The 20,316-nt window shown below is 45.8% G+C and overlaps 1 protein-coding gene across 2 annotated transcripts in view; it reads right to left on the bottom strand.

Annotated features, from left to right (window-relative positions):
* PDE3A (phosphodiesterase 3A) overlaps window positions 1–20,316 on the bottom strand; it is a 280,152-nt gene that overhangs the window by 10,629 nt on the left and 249,207 nt on the right. For both annotated transcript variants that reach the window (XM_083572596.1, XM_083572597.1), the window contains 8 exons: window positions 18,587–18,756; window positions 15,670–15,807; window positions 13,719–13,830; window positions 12,845–12,958; window positions 10,939–11,138; window positions 9,400–9,603; window positions 6,950–7,105; window positions 5,617–5,857 (listed from right to left, as the gene is read on the bottom strand). In XM_083572596.1, coding sequence (XP_083428722.1) covers window positions 5,617–5,857; window positions 6,950–7,105; window positions 9,400–9,603; window positions 10,939–11,138; window positions 12,845–12,958; window positions 13,719–13,830; window positions 15,670–15,807; window positions 18,587–18,756 — 1,335 coding nt within the window. The remainder of the gene's footprint in view (window positions 1–5,616; window positions 5,858–6,949; window positions 7,106–9,399; window positions 9,604–10,938; window positions 11,139–12,844; window positions 12,959–13,718; window positions 13,831–15,669; window positions 15,808–18,586; window positions 18,757–20,316) is intronic.

The raw sequence follows: 20,316 nt of genomic DNA, 5'->3' as shown, positions 1-20,316 counted from the left end.
AATTTAAAGCATGGTTACATTACTTTAAAAATCAACCTGCCCACAGCCCCAACCCTCCCAGTAAGCAACAGTGATCCACCTGCTGGGAAGCTATTGGTGTGGCTCTGCTTTCTCATTTTCTGTGTCCCCCCCCCCTTTTATTTACAATCAAGGTCACATTTGCACCATACATTGAAAGCCCTATTGTGCCACATGGAGAATCTGCAGTTTGTAAAAATGTGCTAACCCACATGCTATAATTCCCAGCACCATTAACAAACTACAGTTCTCAGGGTTGTCCATGATTATTCCAGTGGCAAGACAGTACTTTAAGCACATGGTGTGGCTGTGACCTGAACAAATTTACAAAAATGTGCACATCATAGTACCCCACCATAGGTACTAAAGTAGCCTTCAAGCTAAATTGGGACTACAATCCCTATGATGGGAGATATAGTCCAAAACATCTGCAGGGGCCCAGGCTAGCAGAGGCTGTATTGAAGGCACTTAGACATAGATTAAGATTTGATTATCAAAAACTACTGTTCATTTCCCCACACTTTGGAACTTCCTGCCTTGACAATTCATTGTTTCTGTCTGGCACCTGATGAAAACTGTTTTGTTTAGGCAAGCCTATAGACACGTAGAATGCCGACACATGATTTAATCTGGCTTTCATCTTATTGGTTTTTTTGTATCTGTTTTTGAATGTTTTAAATAGCTGTTTTACACTGGTTTTGTTTATTAACTTATTTTACTGTTCCATTCTTTTCACAAACCACTTTAAGGTTTTTTTATAGTCAAGCGGCATATAACTTTTATGAAATGAATAAATAAATAAATGCTGTAAAAAAATATTAAGTATTTTAATATTTTCGTATTACAATTTGCCCTAACCTCTGACCAATTAAAACCAGCCATCGCTGATTTATCAACTGAAAAGTTCAGTTGACTGATCTGTACCACTTGAGCAAATGAACCATGTGCTGTACAAATAATAATCCCACATGCTTTTGTGGAGGTTTCCCGAGACAACTGTGTGCTGAAACCTTCTCACAGCACAGAGGCAAACGTATCTACTTTGGGCTCCAGAACCACTGAGCTGAAGTGGCAAGAGTTCTCAAGCTAAGAATCTTTGCAAAACAAACACTTAAAAGTTGCTCCTTTGCAAACTCCCCCATCACCTATCCTTAGCAGCAACAGCTACAAACTTCAGCGATATGAACCTCTTCAAGGTTTTAATGAAGAGCCGGTGGGGAAGGGGGGAAAAAAATGACGTAGAGGAATGTTTTGTCGCAAAGAAATGTGTGCATAGATTAGCGTTTCCAGGTGGCCTTAAGTGTGTGTCAGGAGCCAAACCGTTGAGTCCTTCAAGCTTATCAACGGCAAACAAAGAGCTTTTCACTGTGGCACAGCCCAAATCCAGTTCAATCCTTCATTAGAAAGCTTTCACTCCCCTGTAGGAAACCTGAAGGTTTAATCAGGAGAAAACTCTATTCCGCACAGCGCTCCGTGTTAGAACATTCTATCCCTGGTTTCCTGGGAGACAACACCCCCCCCCCCGGCCACCCTCCCGAGTCTTGCAGCTCTCCGCAGAGGTCATTAGAGCATTTATCACCACCTGAGATTCTGCTCGGAACCACTGCAAACCTAATCAGGCTAACCGATGCAACTGCACTCATTTGCTTTTAGGTCAGGGGGTCGCACCGGGAATGCAAGAACTGAGAGAGGGGTCTTGGGGTCTGAACTGGAGGCAATGGACCTGAAGTGAGACCTTGGGGTCAAAACAGTAGTTCAAGGAAGGTGCTGACCCAGTGTGCGTCGGCCGTGGAAAAGGCACGCTCCGTGCTAGAGATCGTTAGGAGAGGAATTGAAAATGAAACAGCCAGTATCATAATGCTGTTATGCAGGTGTGGATGTGTTTGGAGTACTGTGTACAATTCTGGTGGCCTCACCTCAAAAAGGATATTGTAGAGAGTTTGAAAAGGTTCAGAGAAGGGCCACCAGGATGGGCCTTTCAAGGGAATGGAGGAACTCTCCTATGAAGAAACATTGAGGTGTCTGGGGCTTAGAGCAGTGGTACCCAGCTAAGAACTGTGGACCCCGTTTTTCAAAAGCCAAGCCATGGATCCCCTACTTTTGGAAATGTTGATGTCTCAGCACAAAACCAGGATGCACATCTTCTGGGTGGTCTCCTGTGCAAGTCATGTGACCTGTGGGAGAGCACAACCCCCCCCCCCAAATGTGTGTTTCTAGTTGCCACAAACTTGTGTGTTTTGGGGGCAGTGTTTGAAACTTCCATTGCTCTAGTGTCAAAGTGCTGTCAGCGGTTCCCGGCTGGTTGCCCAGGAAACTATAAAGACAAGGAAGTTTCTTACAGTCCTTTTTTAATTTCAGATATTACAGAGAGAGGCTATAGAACAGAGCCTCTTGGATAATGGTGTTTTCCTGAGTGAATTTCCACCCTGTCTCTCCCATTTCCTCATTCATCATCATCATCACCTCTTCTATGGGTGCTGCTAAGTGCCCTCTGTCTTTGAGCTCTTTGCTCTCCTACATTTGAGGCTTGCCTCTGAACTGTGACCTCCTGCAAAGCCCTGTTGTAAATCTATACTGTCTTCCTCTTCCTCCTCCCTGGAAGGGTCAGGATGGGGAGGTGGTCTCCACCATTCCTCCTCTGCCCAGCCCAACCCCCAGGTGCATTTTGCGACAGGGAATGTCATTAGCGCAAGCAGTTTCTGAGCTCTGGGCGCAGTACTGCGCCTCAGATTTCGGATTAAAACTGCAGGGTGGAAGTAAAGGAGGACCTTTTTCTGCCTCCCCACTTCCAGCCACTCTCTGAAGACTGGAGAAGAGACCCTCTTAAGAATATTAGAGGGTTGGGCAGGGGAAGGACTAGACCATGTGAGAAATGAACATAATATTTTAGCTGCAGTTCATTCATTTTCAGTTTTGTATTCTTGTTATAAGAAAGCAAGCCTAGACATTCTGTTGTCGCACCCATAACCTAGATTTAAGGTGCCATGTAGCTCCTAGCTTTCATACCTCAGTTTCTAACACTGTTTGGGGCATCATGCTCTCACGCAATGGCTCAGCTATTTCCCTTCTTAAAAAACCCACTCTTTCTGCTAGACCCTCTTGATAATTCCAGGTATCTGAAAACTAAGAATTTTGTTCTTTTTGTACCCATGAGCCATACAGTAAGAGGAATTAGTAGACCTTTTGAGTTCCACTGAGAGCTTTCGCTGGTGGCATGCCCGACTGAACTTGGAAGAAGATGGAAGAGATTCTAGGCCAACGTTTCCCATGTACTAAGGAGAAAGTGCCATCTGGCACTATGTTGTCACAAAGAGAGAGGGCTGCATTAAAGAGTCATAAGCCATGAATGTTTGCCCAAGTAATTGTCTGATGGGTAAGCAGGGACCAGAAAATATGTCCTCCTTTGCACAGCTTATCCTTTTTGGGTTACTGAAAAGCAGTAAAAGGAGAACCTCTAGGGAGGACTCATGAAATGTGAAGAGAACAGGAAAATAAAATACAAACTAGAAAAAAGGGGGGGCAAGGTTCAGTCTCTGCCCAACAAGTGTATGGCGTAGATGCTAGGAAAGTGGTAGAAATGTGATTCAGTTTGCATTTAAAGGTGAACCTACCTAATTCACACTTTCTGAAACAATACACGAACTGAAACACAGCTCTAATCCTTCAAAATTTGCACGTCTCTGGATTTTGCAGTGCATTTTTGTAGCAAAATAATGTGTACAAAAATACATGTTATTGGGGAAAATGCGCATTTCTGCATGTATTAGTGGAAATAACCAATAAAATGCATTTGTAAAATTGTGCATGTTATGGAAAACTGTGCAAAAGAAACGTGTATACAGTGATACCTCTGGTTATGTACTTAATTTCCGGAGATCCATTCTTAACCTGAAACTGTTCTTAACCTGAAGCACCACTTTAGCTAATGGGGCCTCCTGCTGCCGCCGTGCTGCTGTTGCACGGTTTCTGTTCTCATCCTGAAGCAAAGTTCTTAACCTGAGGTACTATTTCTGGGTTAGCGGAGTCTGTAACCTGAAGCGTATGCAACCTGAAGCGTATGTAACCCGAGGTACCACTGTATTAGAAGAAATTTGCACTAAAATCCTGATGAATTTTCATGAGAACTTTTCTCTCTTTTTTAAATCCCCATAAACTGATGTGGAAACAGGGAGAACTGAATTCAAGGTCTGAAAAATGGAAACAGAGAGACTATGAGGGCGACAGATTCGTTCTTCCCCATCAGAAGCACTTCATAATGCAAGCTGGACTGAAGCAGCTATGCACATCTCCCCAAGCACAGCTCCTCACCCGTAGCGTTCGGTGAGCCAGCGCATCGTTGCTCAATGGGCTTCCCAGTACTGAGCATCGCTGCTGATTATTGAGAGGCAAAGGGGGAAGTGCGAGCAGCAGGAAGCTCAACATGGAACTGGGACAGAGGCAAGAGTGTTGGCTTGGTTCTGCTGCCCTGCCTTGCTCCCTGTGATCTGCCCCTTCCACTCTTGTAACAGGCAGGGTTGGAAAGCACAATGAACAATATTGCCATGCCAACCACTACTGTTTGCATGGAGTCTAGTCCTGTGATTGGTTGTCAGCCCTGGAAGACTGGTGTGTGTGTGTGTGTGTGTTATTGGTTTGCTTTGTTATATATTTTGTGTTCTCGTTTTGTATTTCTATGTTGTGAACAGTGCTGTGATCCTGGGGTGAAGGGTGGCATACAAACTTAGTAAGAATAATAGGACCTGCTCCCTGTTGTTGTTGTTGCTGTTGTTTTTTTTGTATCTTCATTTCAGATCTTGTGTTTTATGTGGAAATTGTCCAGATTGGTTGTGTATTTTTTGATATTTTGTTTATTGTCGATGACTACTTTTCTTACGCTGCAGTTACGTCCGCCTGGCCTTTGGCTTGGAATCAACTTGATCCCCTCTTTCCTTTCTCCTTCTATGATGGAACTCCTATTTGGGGACTTCCCTGGCTTTTTTTCTGGCCCACGTAGGACCAGTCTGGATAGTTGGTCTTGGTGAAGATTTGACATTTTCATCCCCAAAAAGTTTTTGATTTGCGTTTCTATTGAAATGAGGCTGCATTTTAATGTTGTATTTTAATCTTGTTTTTAAGTTGTATTTTAATCCATTTTAATCAATATATATATTCTTGTTGTAGGCTGCCTTCAGCATGGTTTGAACTGTGGAAAGGTGGCATACAAATGTATGTATGTATGTATGTATGTATGTATGTGATTGCCCAGTGCAGCAAGTGAAGGATTTCCCCAGCAGCTGTGGCTTCCCTCCACCCAGGTGCTTATGTACAAGCTCATCTGGCCTCGAATGCAGGGGAAAAGGGGTCTTCACAGCCACAGTAGGACTGCCATCCATATGGTATGTTACTGTGGAAGAGGGTTTAAAAAAACCTCTTCCTTTGTACCACTGTCCCAGTTAAAATGACCAACTGAAGTTGCTTATTTTCCCCTAGGGCAAATAGCAGCTTTGGGGATGAGTGGACTTTTAACTAGGAACACCACATGGCAGGGGAAGAGGGAAGGGTTAAAACCCAAGGTGTTGAGTCTGCGGGAGCGAGCACACACAGAAATAACAAACTTACTTGACTCGGGGTTTTCATAGGTGTCCATGTCTGCCGCGTCTTCCTCCTCCTGTTCATCAGTATCGCCCGACTCATCGTTATCTTCAACCCACTTCCCTGGCATCAGCCCTGCTGAGTCATAGGAATTGCACAGCGGTCCCACAATGTGAGAGATGAAGGATTCCTGGAGGTTTGCAAGCTGAGGGGCGGCACGATCCATGAAAGGGCTGATGGGGAGGCCTAAGCTGGCTTCCTCGTCACCCTTAGAAAAAGGAGAAAGTCTGTTATAATGCTGTCTTGATCCCTTAGAACAGAAGTGCACATTGGGTCTCCCATTGCCGTCTTGACTCTCACCAGGTGAGTCCAACAAAGTGAGGACAGAGACCTGGTGCATTTTTGACTCCCTCCTCAAAAACAACAACAATAACAACCCGCAGGGAGTTATCAGGGAGCTTGATCATGTGCCTACCCAAAGCCAACAAACTGCAGAGAAAAGCAGTGTAATTCAGAGCTAAATTCAACCCTAACTCTAACCCAGTGGTTCTCAAACTTTTTTCTCTGGGCCACAATTATGGAATAAAAAATTTGCTCATGCAACACCATTTTAAAAAATAGATAAACACATTGGAAAACAAAAAGAAACAACTCCCAGCAGTGCTTGATTTATAACACAAAACACAACTAATTTATAATACGATCGCAGGATGTCATAAGAACACAAATCATTCCCAAAATATAATTATAAGCAAGCCTCTTACGTATGTACCTTAAGTATGTCTACAAGCGCGGAAAAGAGGGAGACCCTCGGCCGCGCCAGACCTAAATGCAGTGAGGCCACGCCCCCCGGGCCAGCCGATTGGCTGGCCTGAGGATGATGCGTCCGAGGATTCCCTGGTATCGCGGGGGCTGAAGCCAACCCCCGTGAGGGTGGGGGAGGGGCGTGAAGCCCGCAACCCCACCTCCTCCCTAGCTCGGAAGTGGCTTTATATTAGGTCTAATATGAGACAAACCAACTCTCATCTCCTCATCAACACAAAGAAGGCTTTCTCTTTTCTGGTCTGATTTGTCAGAGTTGAATATTCCTGTTCACAACAATAATTTGTGGAGAACTGTAGAAGAATAGCTAATGCTCTTGAAGAGAGGCATGCATACATATAGTTTCTGGCTATACACCCACAATACACTGAAATGTTCAAATGTTTCATTGTCCTTGAATCGTCCCGTCATGCTTGCCACCCTCTCCTGCCACACCAGGGTGATGCACCACAACCTTTGAGAGCCACTGTCCTAACCCCATACCCTAGAGGTTTGTGTGTCCCGTTCCTCCTTCCAGCAACAACTCAAGGCTAGTTACCTGTTCGTAAAATTCGTTGACAATGCCCTCCGTCCACTGTAGATGCAATTCTTTGCATTTCGCGGGCCCGTTGATGTCCGCCAGCTTGATGCACATCTGGCAAACCAGCAAGCGGTCATTCTCATTCGTCCAATCAATGCCAACGTCATCATTGACCTGACAGACAGAAGTGACTAAGGTGAGCGGTGCGATACCGTCGCAGCCACGCATAACGCAAACGAGGATGCGATATCAGCTGCACAGAACAGCACTGTCGGGCGTGGCGGCTGACGTATTGTTTATATTTGCTTTACAGAAATTATATTCCCATTACACACATATACTTACAGAGCCTAAGTTAAGCAAATCAAGCAGCATCTGTCCTCACCAGAATATTTGACTGAGGCTCTGGCTCCGATCCACCCAAGGGTTGGCAAACATTTTGAGTCAGTGGGCATGTCTGGAATTTAGAGAACGTGCCAGCCATGGGTGCCTGCCACAGAAGGGCTGCCATGGGGGAGTGGCAAAACACCATAAAGCAGAGAGACAGGACTGCAAAACGGAGCAGGCGTGCCCCCTACCTACCCCAGGAAATGGGAAAATGGCACCCACATCAAGAACTGCTGCTCTTTGGACTCTCCTCTGTTCAAAATGGAGGGGAGGGTGAATGCCTAATCCTGGCATCCAGCGACATACGGGTATGTTTGAGGAGCTGGGCTCAGTTTAGGAGAGGCCAAGACTGTGAGATCAGGAAAAGAGCAGGAACAGGAAACTCCTTCTCCTATACAGTTACCTTGGATCTCAAACACCTTGGCTCCTGAACAAATCGGCTCCCGAATGATCAAACCCCGGAAGTGAGTGTTCCAGTTTTCGAACGATTTTCAGAAGCCGAATGTTTGGCACGGCTTCCACAGCTTCCAAGTAGCTACAGAAGCTTCCTGCAGCCAATCAGAAGCCGCGCTTTGGTTTCTGAACGTTTTGGAAGTCGAACGGAATTCCGGAACAGATTCCGTTCGACTTCCAAGGTACGACAGTATTGTGAATGGGGGGAGGGTGTTTGCTGAGACAAAAGGAAATGTGATGTGTTGTCAACTGCCCATGCAGATTTGAAATCAGCCATTTTGAAGGCAGGACATGCATCCCTGGTCCCAACTAGTTGGAAATTGGGGGTATTCCCTATGTGCTAGAAATGCACAGCCTTCTTTGTTGTTGCTGATTTTCAATCTGAGTTGCTGTAGCGGATCCAACATCTAATGCCAAGTAAGGTAAAGGTAAAGGGACCCCTGACCGTTAGGTCCAGTCGTGGCCGACTCTGGGGTTGCGGCGCTCATCTCGCTCTATAGGCAGAGGGAGCCGGCATACAGCTTCCGGGTCATGTGGCCAGCATGACTAAGCCACTTCTGGTGAACCAGAGCAGTGCATGGAAACGCCATTTACCTTCCCGCTGGAGCGGTACCTATTTATCTACTTGCACTTTGACGTGCTTTCGAACTGCTAGGTTGGCAGGAGCTGGGACCGAGCAACGGGAGCTCACCCTGTTGCAGGGATTGGAACCGCCGACCTTCTGATCAGCAAGTCCTAGGCTCTGTGGTTTAACCCACAGTTTGGTATTAATGCCAGTTTGCTGGGAAAATATCTGTTGGCACCTGAAGTTCACTCTCTACCCATCAAAGTGCTAGGACTTGAATGACAGTGCACTGTATCTGTCAGGGAACTGACATCGGAGCCAAGAGTGGAGGTAGGGCTCTCCAACGATGCAGGAGAAGGGACCAGCAGGGAGAGGGAGAACACTTCCCTTGGGGAAGGAAATCGGCGTGACACCAGGAAGGAAGGGGAGCAGGGAAGGTCTTCGGAGAGAGGGCTCCAAGACCCTTCCACAGGGTCCAGCGGGGAGAGCCCAGGACCGCCGCTGGCCATGCCCACTCTGCGCAGGAGACTCCCGCGCAGGGAGGCTAGGCGGAGACTTGGCGTCAAACAGCTTTTATGTTGGAAGAAGTTCAGGGAACGCCCACTGACGGATTCTGCCAGTGACTGAGACAGTCGCCTTGTAAGGGCTGTCAAATCAGGGAAAGGTTTAGCTACCCCAACAGCTGGGAGCAGTTTGGAATTTACGCACAAGCAACCCCAATTCCCATTACAGTATCCATGTACCGTTTTGCCGGCTGTATCTGTAAGAGTCAGGGGTGGTCAAAATACTTCTTTGTCTTATGGCCAAAACAACTGGGCGCCCCCAATTTCATTTCAGGCTGCAGTGAGTGGAAATGGGAATTTACATGAGATTTGAGCAGCATAACATCTAACTGAATAACGGAAATCACCTTTTGTTGATTCAAGTCCCAGAACCAAATGATCTTGTTCCTGGGGCCACCATCCTTGCAAAACATTAGGACGATAAAACCATTACCTTTCCCCCAGACAGCTTGGATATACAAACGTTTGAGCACAAAGGATATACATGGAATCAAGTTTACCTTGGCATTGAACTTTGCTACAAAGTCAAAGTGCTTCTTCAGATCAGTGGCCAAGATTGCCTCAATGACAAGGAACCGAAAGTGCTTGAACTCCACATGATCAAGGTTGACTAAGAAGTTATATTCTGGTCTGGACATGAAGAGGTTCCACGCAGCCGCCGCATGATGGTTTTCCAAAACAGAACGGTCATTATACAGAACAGCCTAAACAGAGAGAAGGATAGACAGGTTGGCATAATTTATTTTATTTCTACTAGTCCCTGAGAGGCATAAAGGGCCACATATAGCACTGAGGGCCTACCCAAGTTCTGGAGACTCTGCTTAGATCCCCTCCAGCTCCTGGCATTTAACTAGGCCTTGTGAAGGGACGGACAACCTCTTTCAACCTGAAGGACGGGTTTGTACAATGCCAAACGCCTCAGGGTCAAAGGGGTGGGGTCAGAGGCAAAGGAGAGGAAGGGGGGGCCAAAAATGCAAACAATGTTAAAGATGCCTCTCTACACACTGTTTGATTTAGTCATGAGCGAGAGGGAACAAACACACATTCACACACAGGCAATGGGCGTCCCCTTTGAAAATGCCCCTGATTGATAACTGAGGTATTTCAAAACTAAAAATGCCAATCTCTTCAGAACTTCATGGGCTTTAATGCAGGGGTTGGCTAACTACAGCCCGCAGGCTGGATATGGCCTGAGGGGGTCGTTAAACTGGCCCCCGGCCCTTGTCTGCAGCTTCCAATTGGCTGCAGGAGCCGTGGCTGCGTCGCAGAAGTCAGTCCCCGTGCGGAGCTAAACAGGTGCGACGCGCCGGTTTAGCTCTGTGTGGGGACTGACTTCTGGGACGCAGCCATGGCTCCTGCAGCCAATTGGAAGCCGCAGACGCCTCCCCCTCCCCCACCATGGCTCCAAAAGCCAGCGGGCAAAGAGCAGGAGTGTGCGCATGCACACGGGTGCACGCGTGAGCACGGGTGATCTGGCGCACTGGTGGAAACGTTTGCCGACCCCTGCTTTAATGCAATATGGCACATGATGGACTTACTTTAAAATTTAAAGTTAAGTTACCAAATTTTAAAAAGTGTTTTAAAAAAACATTATGATTTTAAAAATTCCAAAAAAATATACTGATTATTTCATATTACTAAGAGCTCCCTGCAAAATTTCATCTTGGGATCTCAATGAGATCACATTAAAAAAATTGTGCATGTATGTCTGCCTTACTGGGTTCTATTTAGGACAAATGGGTGTTGCAAAATATAAGAGAATAAACAAGAAACCAAGCAATAATATGTTACTTGAGGCATTTTTTATTTAAAAAAAGTAATTCATTTAAAGAGTATCTGAGAAGCTAAAAATGTATCCTAAAAGCGGAGTGTGTTGCAGGATAGAACTGGTTTCGGCTTGTTTGAACCAGCACTGGCTGGCTTTGACGTGTGTGGGCAAGCTGTGGCTTGTTGTACAAGGGCTCAGTGGTGACTTGAGATTCACTCTTACAAGAATTCTGTCAAAGAGCCAAGTCAGGGTTGATCTCAGCCATCCTTACCTGAGGAGCGCTGGTGGCAACCAAGAAGGCGTTGGTTCTCCCCGGGTGATCGTAATCGTGCATGGCAGCAGCTACATAAAGGGCCATCAGTTCGAGGGCAGGGATGTTGCCCGCCAAGCATCCATGGCCATCGTCTGTTGGTGCGTATGTTTTCGACAAGACGTAGCCCAGGTGGCCGTGAGTGATCCCGCTATCTGAATCTGAGCAGAAAACCAGGACATTTGCTGAGTTTGTTGTGAAGAACAGGGACAACCGGGTTTTGTGCCCAGTTGCCACATTTAACCTGGATCAGTTTCGTATCCATTGCTCATTTGTCTTTAAAAATATTTCTATACCACTGTATCCTAAATATATATATATATATATATATATATATATATATATATATATATATATATATATATATATATATATATCACAGCTACAAATCTACTACTTCTCATGATGTTCAGTACCCACGCCCAAAAAGCAGCACCAGCAACTGAGAACTCTGGGCACTTGCAAACACAGACATCGCTTGGGTCCACCCCAGGGGAATAATTTTTTTCCTAATAACCTTTTTTATTCAAAATTAAAACAAAACATATTATCCAGAAACATATCATCCTTATTCTTCCCCCCCCCATTTTTCCTCCCTCCCCCCACAGAACCCACCCACCCCCACCCCCCGACTTCCCTCAGTTCCAGTCTTTGATTTCTCTAAAAATGCTGTTTTCTGCATGTTACACAGTTGCATAGATCCTCAAACTATTTAGCTGATTATTATCAATAAAAAGTTTGTGAATGTTTATTCAAAGCACCCCCAGGGGAATAAACTGAGACCGGCCCATCACTCCTCCTCGGTTTTTGAGGGCATAAGGGGTTGGTTAGGGGCATGAGAGCTTGGGCGGCTGAAAGCCTTGGTTGGCTCACTTGGTGGTTCTGCACTGGGTAAGCCTTAGTCTTGGTTTGAGAGGAGGTTGTAGCCTCTGCCTGACCCTCCCTGGTTAAAGATATCCCGTTAAAGGACTCCATGAGGAGTTGCTGCTGTCCAATGCCCAGACGGAGGCTAGGGCCATAGAACTCCAGCAGAAACCCCTTGGGGGATACCGTTATTTTATATAGGTCATAGCCCCTCTATGGTGTGGTTTACCTTTAGATACACCTCCAGCAGATGGGCTGGAGGTAATTAAATGGGTTCACCCAATGCCTATGACAAACCCTTCCCATCTGTAACCAACAAAGTTGTGGCCTATTTGAACCCAAAACTCGATATGCTGCTGTCTTGTCTGGTTATTCCATTACACAAGAAGTGACTAGGGAGGCAGAACTAGTAGCCTCTGATATCCATGAGTTCAGGGATATTTTAAAAGATAATTTTATAAGTTGTGTGTCCTTGTTTCTCAATTTGATCCTACATGGTTTTGTATGTATTGTGGTATTTTATGCATTGTCGTTATTTTTATTGATCATAGTTTAGTAATTCTCTATTGTAATTGTTAAGTGAAAACTGTTTAATTATTATTTGCTGATATTTAATTTTACTGTTTACTATCATATTCTAATGGATTATTGAAAATTGCTTTATTTGCTATAAGTTGTTTATTTTAAAGTTATATTTTTATTATGACTTTGTCAGATTGTCATTAGGCGTGCAATGTTTGCCGTCTGTTTTTTTGTTTCTTCAGCTTGTAAATCACCTTGTGTATAGAAATATAGAAAGGCGGTATACAAATTAAAAGTGAAATGAAAAATGAAATTTGTTTAGTTCTCTTTTAATGCCATCCAAGTTAGCGGCCATCACAAGCCTCTTCTATGTGCTTCTTCTACATGCATCTGGTAAACATGTCCAATTTCCTGCAGAAAGAGATACTGGACCAAGAAACCAGCTTAAGGGCTCCCCAAAATCGCATGCTAATAGAATTACCTGAATCGCTTGCTGACCCATGGTCATTAATCACAGTTGAGAGTCCTGGTATTGGCTGCGTTGAAAGGTACCAAACAGCGTGGAGAACATCAGTGGCATGGATCCTGTTGTGATCTGTTAAGACAGAGGCAGATTACTTCTGCTGGGGGGGTCAACAGCACCATCTGTTGGACAGAGAGAATCAATTCCCTGCTCGTGGCTCAAATCTCTCGCAGGAACTAAGGTCATCTGCTGAGCTAAGGAAAAAGCTGAAGGTGGATAGGCAAATTCATTTGCTATGATAAAACTTCTCAAAGTGAGTTACTGTATTTTTTGCTCTATAAGACTCACTTTTTCCCTCCTAAAAAGTAAGGGGAAATGTGTGTGCGTCTTATGGAGCGAATGCAGGCTGCGCAGCTATCACAGAAGCCAGAACAGCAAGAGGGATTGCTGCTTTCACTGCGCAGCAATCCCTCTTGCTGTTCTGGCTTCTGAGATTCAGAATATTTTTTTTCTTGTTTTCCTCCTCCAAAAACTAGGTGCATCTTGTGGTCTGGTGCATCTTATAGAGCGAAAAATACGGTGTATATATATGTATGTTGTGTGTGTGTGTGTGTGTGTGTGTATAAAATACAGTATTATTTGCATTAATCCATAACAAACTCAATATCTTTATAGGGGTTCTTCCAACTCCCGGACACTTCCCCCCACTCCTCTCCCTGGTTTCCAATAATTGTCTCTTCTCTTTTCTGTGACTAAATACTTTTATCCAATCTATTAGAACTCCTTTATCAAATTATATTGCAAGTGCCAATCCAAACCTGCTAACGTTTTTCAATGTTCATTACGGAAAAACAGGAATCAGCAAGTATCGCACTCTTGCTGTCATACTTACAAGGTATCTCTCGGTATCCACACTCCAAAGCATGGAAGTAGTTCATAAACTCTCTCATGGGAATTTTAAAGGTTTCAAATAGCCCCATATCCTCAAAGAGCCTGTAGGACACCTGGAAAAACAGAGCAAAACACAGAGCTTGGCATGGAAGAACGATCCATTAACAGCAACAAAAATAAGTATTGCAATGCTACTGATAATGTGTTGAAATGAGTAGGGCTTCTGCTCTCACCATCACAGCTGCTCCCAGAAGACTTTAATAGACCCTCTCACCAAATGACCGGAAGGCAAAGCTTTCCAACGCCTTCCATAGTTGCTTAATTTTCTTTGCGCGCAAAGAAGTTAATAGCTCTTATTTAGCAGGCCTGGTCGTGAAACACCTCCCAAATTCTCATTTGCAGCTATAACCTCCTGGAGCCGCATCCCAACTGGTTTTCCTAGAATCTGACCCCCTGCCCAATATATTGTTTTTCAATCCTTTGACCAAAGTAGCAAGGGGAAGGTAGCTTTAATTTTAAACCAGATCTGGTCTTTCTCTCCCTTAATTGCAGCCTTCAATTCCAGCTCCTCCTTTCCAAGCAAAACCTGATTTATCCCGAGAGGGGTTGCCGTTAAGCAAACGGAAGTCATAAATTAAGGCATTGCCCATCTACACAGCTTGCTACTGAACTGCAGTGCAGATCAGAAAAGGTTTGCTCTTCCATTCTGAGTCGAGAGTCTCCCCCAACCCCTTTGCATGGATTACTGTCTGCTGCATTTTGTGATTTGCTGGTGCTGTGTTTGAGTGCTTTCTATTGCACCACAGATGGATGCTTTTAGCTTACTTCTAAAAAAAGAGAGAGAGAGAAATCTAGACCATTTTAGCATCCCTCTTAATGTACGTAGATGGCTTCTCAAATATTCTTCCAGGAGATCCATTGGTTCTGCTTTCCAAAGGCATATGCTTCCCCCCGGGGGGGGGGGGGATATGTCAACTCTTCTTTATTCCATTTCATAAATTTCAGGCTATGTGGCACACATCGGTAATTCATTTCACTAATTTCTTTCTCCCTCTCACTAGGTTTAAATCAGGAAGGCAATGCAAAAGGCAGAAAGCTAAGAATGAATCACTCCAAACCCCAGAGGTCCTTTGCTATGCACCATCACAAGGCGTTTAATTTTTTCTTGCATCAGAAAGCACAAATATTAATTCTCTAGGCTTTAAATAAACCGATGCATCCATTTCAAAAGCCTGGTCTGATCTCACACATTCAGGCCAAGTGCAGACATTATGCTTCCCAATTTCCAAACCATGGTTAGCACCTCGCCCTTCCTCTGGCATGTACGTTCCATCTCCTTTCCTTCTTTCGGTACTAACCAAGGTTAACTTAGCATCTGCCCTGACACAGCTCCAAACCACAGTCTGTAAACATGGTTAGTGAACTGGTTTTTGAGTAAACCATGGTTAGCGCCAAGCAGAGAAGGTGCTGAACAAAGCTGGAAGTATGTGGTCCTCCAGATATCCCTGAATGCCAACTCCCATGAGACCCAGCTGGCATCAGGAATATTCTGGGGTGACAGGAGTTGCAGTCCAGCAACATTTGAAGGGCCATGGGTTTCCTTCCATTGGGCAGGGTCTGCAAATTGGTCAGAAAGTTGATGTGCAAGAAATAATATCATGTGGTTTGCAATAAAGGAGAGGGGAATTACCCCCACTACTCTTCCTAAATAGCAACCATAGTTATAAAGACATTTGTGCTCCCCTTTCAGGATTTCAACTTGGTACGGTGGGACCTAATTCTCTTTGAGCAACAATAATTCCCTAAACTCAAGCAGGTGACTTTGTTGTGTGTATGGGAGCTCTGTGCATGTAAAGAGCTGTGGATCAAAGTTCTTGTACTTTCCCCTAACCAGGAACACACTTTAACCAAGGTGAGGCCCCAGCCCAAGTCTGCAATGCACACTTCCTTACCTGACTGAGGATCCGACCACATTTCTTGCCTATCTTCTCTACCAAATCGAAGATTGGGAAATTCCAATTGTTTAGCTGCTCCATAAGAGGATCCAAATTGTCCATTATTAGAGGCTCTGGGGCAAGAATAGGCTTGTCCTGTATCAAGAAACAACGCATGCTCTGAAGGTTACCAAAACACTACAAAAAACATGGGTTACTAAGCCCCTCTCTAAATATACACACTGTGCCATTATTACTGATGCATATCAATCCCAGGTTGGCTGGGATCAAGAGGGACGGGGGGACAGGGACTTTTTGACCTGGCGGACCAGAACTTTATTTGCCCATTGCCACAGGGGGCAAACTTTGAGAGCTGGGCAGGTTCCTTATGATGGAGTCGGCTGACTTGATAGCTGGACAGCCCTGCCCACTTGTCAAAGTCAACCCACAGAGGTTGGGGTCAAAGTTTGCTTCACCAGCATATTCCCTGGAGGGGAAGAGTTTCTCCACAACTGAGTGAAATTTTCAGGTGAGGAAGTGAGGAAGCCTGTAGCCTTCCACAAGCTGCTTGGCTCCAACTCCCACCAGCTGTCAGAAACGAGCCCGCAGTAAATCACACAAGTTAACTGCTTATTAGAAAAAACAATCTGCACAGCAATGTCAGGCCTAATGACCACAGCAACTCTCTTTGATAGGTCTTGCAGAGACTAAAATCCCTTCCTTCCCACAGCTGCCTAGGTCCCCTCTTCTTCAAGGTCCTTCCCAAGCAATCTGAGACTATGCTGGTATGCTTGCCTTTGCTTCTCCCACTTCATGCCTCTCCTGGTCCTGGGAGACCAGGGCTGAAGGGGAGATTGTTGCAGCAGAAGGGGGAGACCCCTGTGACTTTTCACCTCCCTTACTCATCCCTGCCTCTTGGCTCCTCTCCTCTCCTGCTTCTAAACTTCTCTCTGCCACAGACGCTCCCTTCTCACTAAACCCTGTTACTTCTTCTGTTTCCGACACCCCCTCCTCCCAGCCTTCTCCCTCTGACCACTCACTGTCATCTCACCACCAATCCCCTGGCTCCGAGCCTTGTTCCTTTGGGGGGTTCTCAAGCCAGTGCCTGCCAGATAGTGCTTGCTGGGCAACTCTGTGCCGAACCAGTCCATGACATCAGTCACAGCCAGCATGGCCAAAGTCAAGGATGGTGGGAGATGTAGTCCAGCAATATCTAGGTAGGCACAGGTTTCCACTCTTGTGTAGATGCTTGCAACTCTACGCTTTCTGCAAACAGATCTCCACCCTGGTCTACAGGGCTAACTGAGCTGGATGTGAAAGTTACCAGCTAGCATCTGATGAGGGAAAGTTATTTGCTTTTTAAAAAAGAACTCAAACTGGCTTGGAGGGTGGGGCCTTGGCAGTGAGGAATTCTCTTCAAATCTTCAGCTTGGACTCTTTTGTACCACCCCCTGGGGGGCTATTAGTTATGAGCCAAATGTGGATATTTAAGAGCTTAATTTAGGCCACATCTGCACCTTGTTGCACAATCATTCGCAGCAGCCCTGCTCCATTTCGCTCTCCATCTCCTAATGTTTTTCTTGGTTTGCGCGATACGTTTGATTTTCACTTAAATTTTTTTTTTAATGGATTTTGCTGTTTTGGAGTTCTTCATCTGTGCCATCAAAAATAGAAAGCTGCATGGGAGTTCTCATCTCTTTAGAGGGTAGTTTGACTCTCTCTAGCTAAGTACAACGAGATATGGGATGGTGATAATAAGAGTTTATACACGCCTGTGGGGGCGGCTTGCAACAGAACATTGCAGTGTGGGGAGTGTACAGGATTCCAGACTTCCTAGTCCTTTCCCCCTCTTCCCCATGGTTTTCCATCTCTCTACCACCACCCCTAACAAAATCAGCATTCCATGGCCATTGAACATACTCAGTCTTTAACTGACTGAGTTTTCTTTGGGGGAGGGAGTCTCCCATGCTTAGTGTTCCCCCACCCTAAAGATTTTTTTTGCACATCTGCAAACTTTTGGATTTCCTCGAGTGTGCTGTTACCACCCTCTTTTGCATAGGGCAACATAAGCAATGGCACTCACAGCCTGAATGTTGGAAATATAGGGGAAGATAGTAATAAATAATAAGCACTCATAGAATAATGTTGAGCTTCAAGCTGCATTGGTTGCCAGTTTGTTTCAGGGCACAACTGTCCCAGCTCCTGCCAACCTAGCAGTTCGAAAGCATGCCAGTGCAAGTAGATAAACAGGTACCCCTGTGGCGTCACGGTGTTCCATTGCACCAGAAGCGGTTTAGCTATGCTGGCCACGTGACCCGGAAAGCTGTCTGTGGACAAATGCTGGCTCCCTTGGCCTAAAAGCGATATGAGCGCTGCAACCCCATAGTCGCCTTTGACTGGACTTAACCATCCAGGGGTCCTTTACCTTTAACTCTGACAGGTAGTGGCTCTCAGGACACCTGCTGCCTAAGCTTCTCTTGAAGGAGGATTATGTGGGGCCTTTCTCAGCCTAAGGGCCACATTCCCTCATGGGCAACTTTTTGGGGGGGACCAGGTCAGCAGCAGGTGGGGCCAGAGGAGAAAGTAGGCGGAGCAACAGACTCCCATCTTTGTACAGCAAAAGCTACATTCCAGCCACGTTAAACCTAGAAGTGCCCGTCCTTCAACCAGATGAGCAAGAGGCGTCATCACAGTTCAAAGGGCCTGGTGGGAGTCTTGAGGGCTTGAGGGCTGTGTCTGTCTCCCGTGCCTGGGGCTCCACACCCCTGTCTTAAGTGGAGATGCTATGGTTCGAGTGAGAAACCCTTAGTGTGGCTCAGCCACAGAGACGTGATCCAAATGGGAAATTATTATTTTTTTGCAAACCTTGCGGCAGTGCCTTTCCCCCCGCAACAAGCATGCTAGAAACACACAGGCAGAAAAGTGAATGAGATACCTCAGGCGGCAACAGAGTATGCAGTATGATCGTTTCTGGCGTGTACGTCCTGCAGATGGACCCCACACGCTCCCGTTCCTTGGAGCACTCCGTCTCGTCGTCATTCTGCAAGATGTCGCTGCTGTCGCTGTTGTTTGTTTCATAGTCGGAGGTGGCTTGTGCTGGGTCCTCTGAAAATGCAAGCCCAGCTGCCTGTTAGTTGCTGTCAGGGATCAAGCTGGTAACGGAAACAGCTCCTCTGAGCTGTCAAAAGCTGCTTCCTACGCTCCTGTGTGGCTCGCTCTGCCAATCTCCAAATTTGCTCAGGGCAGACAGAGAGACAGACAGGAGCCCCTTCTGTACCGTGCATTTAGAGCTGCTCCAGGCCAGCTGTGGCTTCCCCTAGAGAATTCTGGGAAGTGTAGTTTGTTAAGGGTGCAGAGAATTGTTAGGAGATCTCTATTTCCCTCACACAGCTACAATTCCCAGAGTGGTCTAGGAAAAGGGAATGTTTTTAAAAAAAAAAATACAAAAAACTCTGGGAATTGTAGTTCTGGGATAAGGTCCTAGGAGAAGTTGCAGCAGTTTAAAATTACTATCTACATCACGGGTGTCAAACACAAGGCCCGCGGGCCGAATCCGGCCCGCCAGACCTTGTCATGTGGCCCGTGTAGCCGCCGCTGGCCGCAGGCCTTCACCTTTTATTCTCCCCTTTTTTTTTTTGACACAAGAAAGCCGCCTCTTCAGCGCATGCGCGGCAGCCTACAAGCCAGAGAACGCCTGCCCTCTAGCGGTGCCGGCTGTTCTACACAGGAAACCTCCACTTGTTTTTATATCGGCCCCCGATGAATTTATATGAATTTTATATCGGCCCCCGATGAATTTGAGTTTGACACCCCTGATCTACATATATAAATGAGACCCACTCTAATTTGTTTTACTAATATTTGCTGATATATATATACATACAGTCATACCTCAGGTTACAGCCGCTTCAGGTTGCGTTTTTTGGGGTTACGGACCGCTGAAACCCGGAAGTACCGGAACGGGTTACTTCTGGGTTTTGGCAGCTCCGCATGCGCAGAAGCGCTAAATTGCGCTTTGTGCATGCGCAGAAGCGCCAAATCACAACCCGCGCGTGCGCAGACACGGGTTGCAAACGCTGCGGGTTGAGAACATGCATCCCGCATGGATCACGTTCGCAACCCGAGTGTCCACTGTATATATTTGTGTGTGTGTGTATATACACAAAACACACATATGCTGTGTGTGCAGTGAGCCTTTGGCTTGAGTGGTGGTTGGGCATTGGTAAAACCTGGTCTGGGGGAGGTGAGGAGTGGCCATCACTTGCCCCTCCATTTTAAGGGTATTCCGTTAAAGGGATCCAGGGATGTGGGTCCTGTCCGAAGCCCGGGTATGGGCTAGGGCCATGCCATGACCCCAGTGGCGACCCTGGGGGAGCTCTAGTTGATGTACATCAATAGGGCTCCCCCTATTGGTAGTTGATCCTTATGAGACCACCTGCATGGTGGGCAGGAGTCAGATATAGTTGGTTCCGTTCCAATGCCTAAGTAAATACCACTCACATTCTGTAACCAATACAGTTGTGGCCTAAATTTGCCCATTAACCTAATATATTCTGTCCAGGTGTTATTATTCAACATAAGGGGTCTTGAAATGCAAGTGGCAAATGCTTGGATAAAAACAAACAGCAGTGGCAATAAATTGTCAATTTTAGTGATTCTTTTTCC

The sequence above is a fragment of the Podarcis filfolensis genome, assembly GCF_964270895.1.
Source record: "Podarcis filfolensis genome assembly, chromosome: 10".
Lineage (NCBI taxonomy): Eukaryota > Metazoa > Chordata > Lepidosauria > Squamata > Lacertidae > Podarcis > Podarcis filfolensis.
The sequence above is the reverse complement of the archived record's forward strand: the minus strand, read 5'-3'. Positions and strand labels throughout refer to the sequence as shown.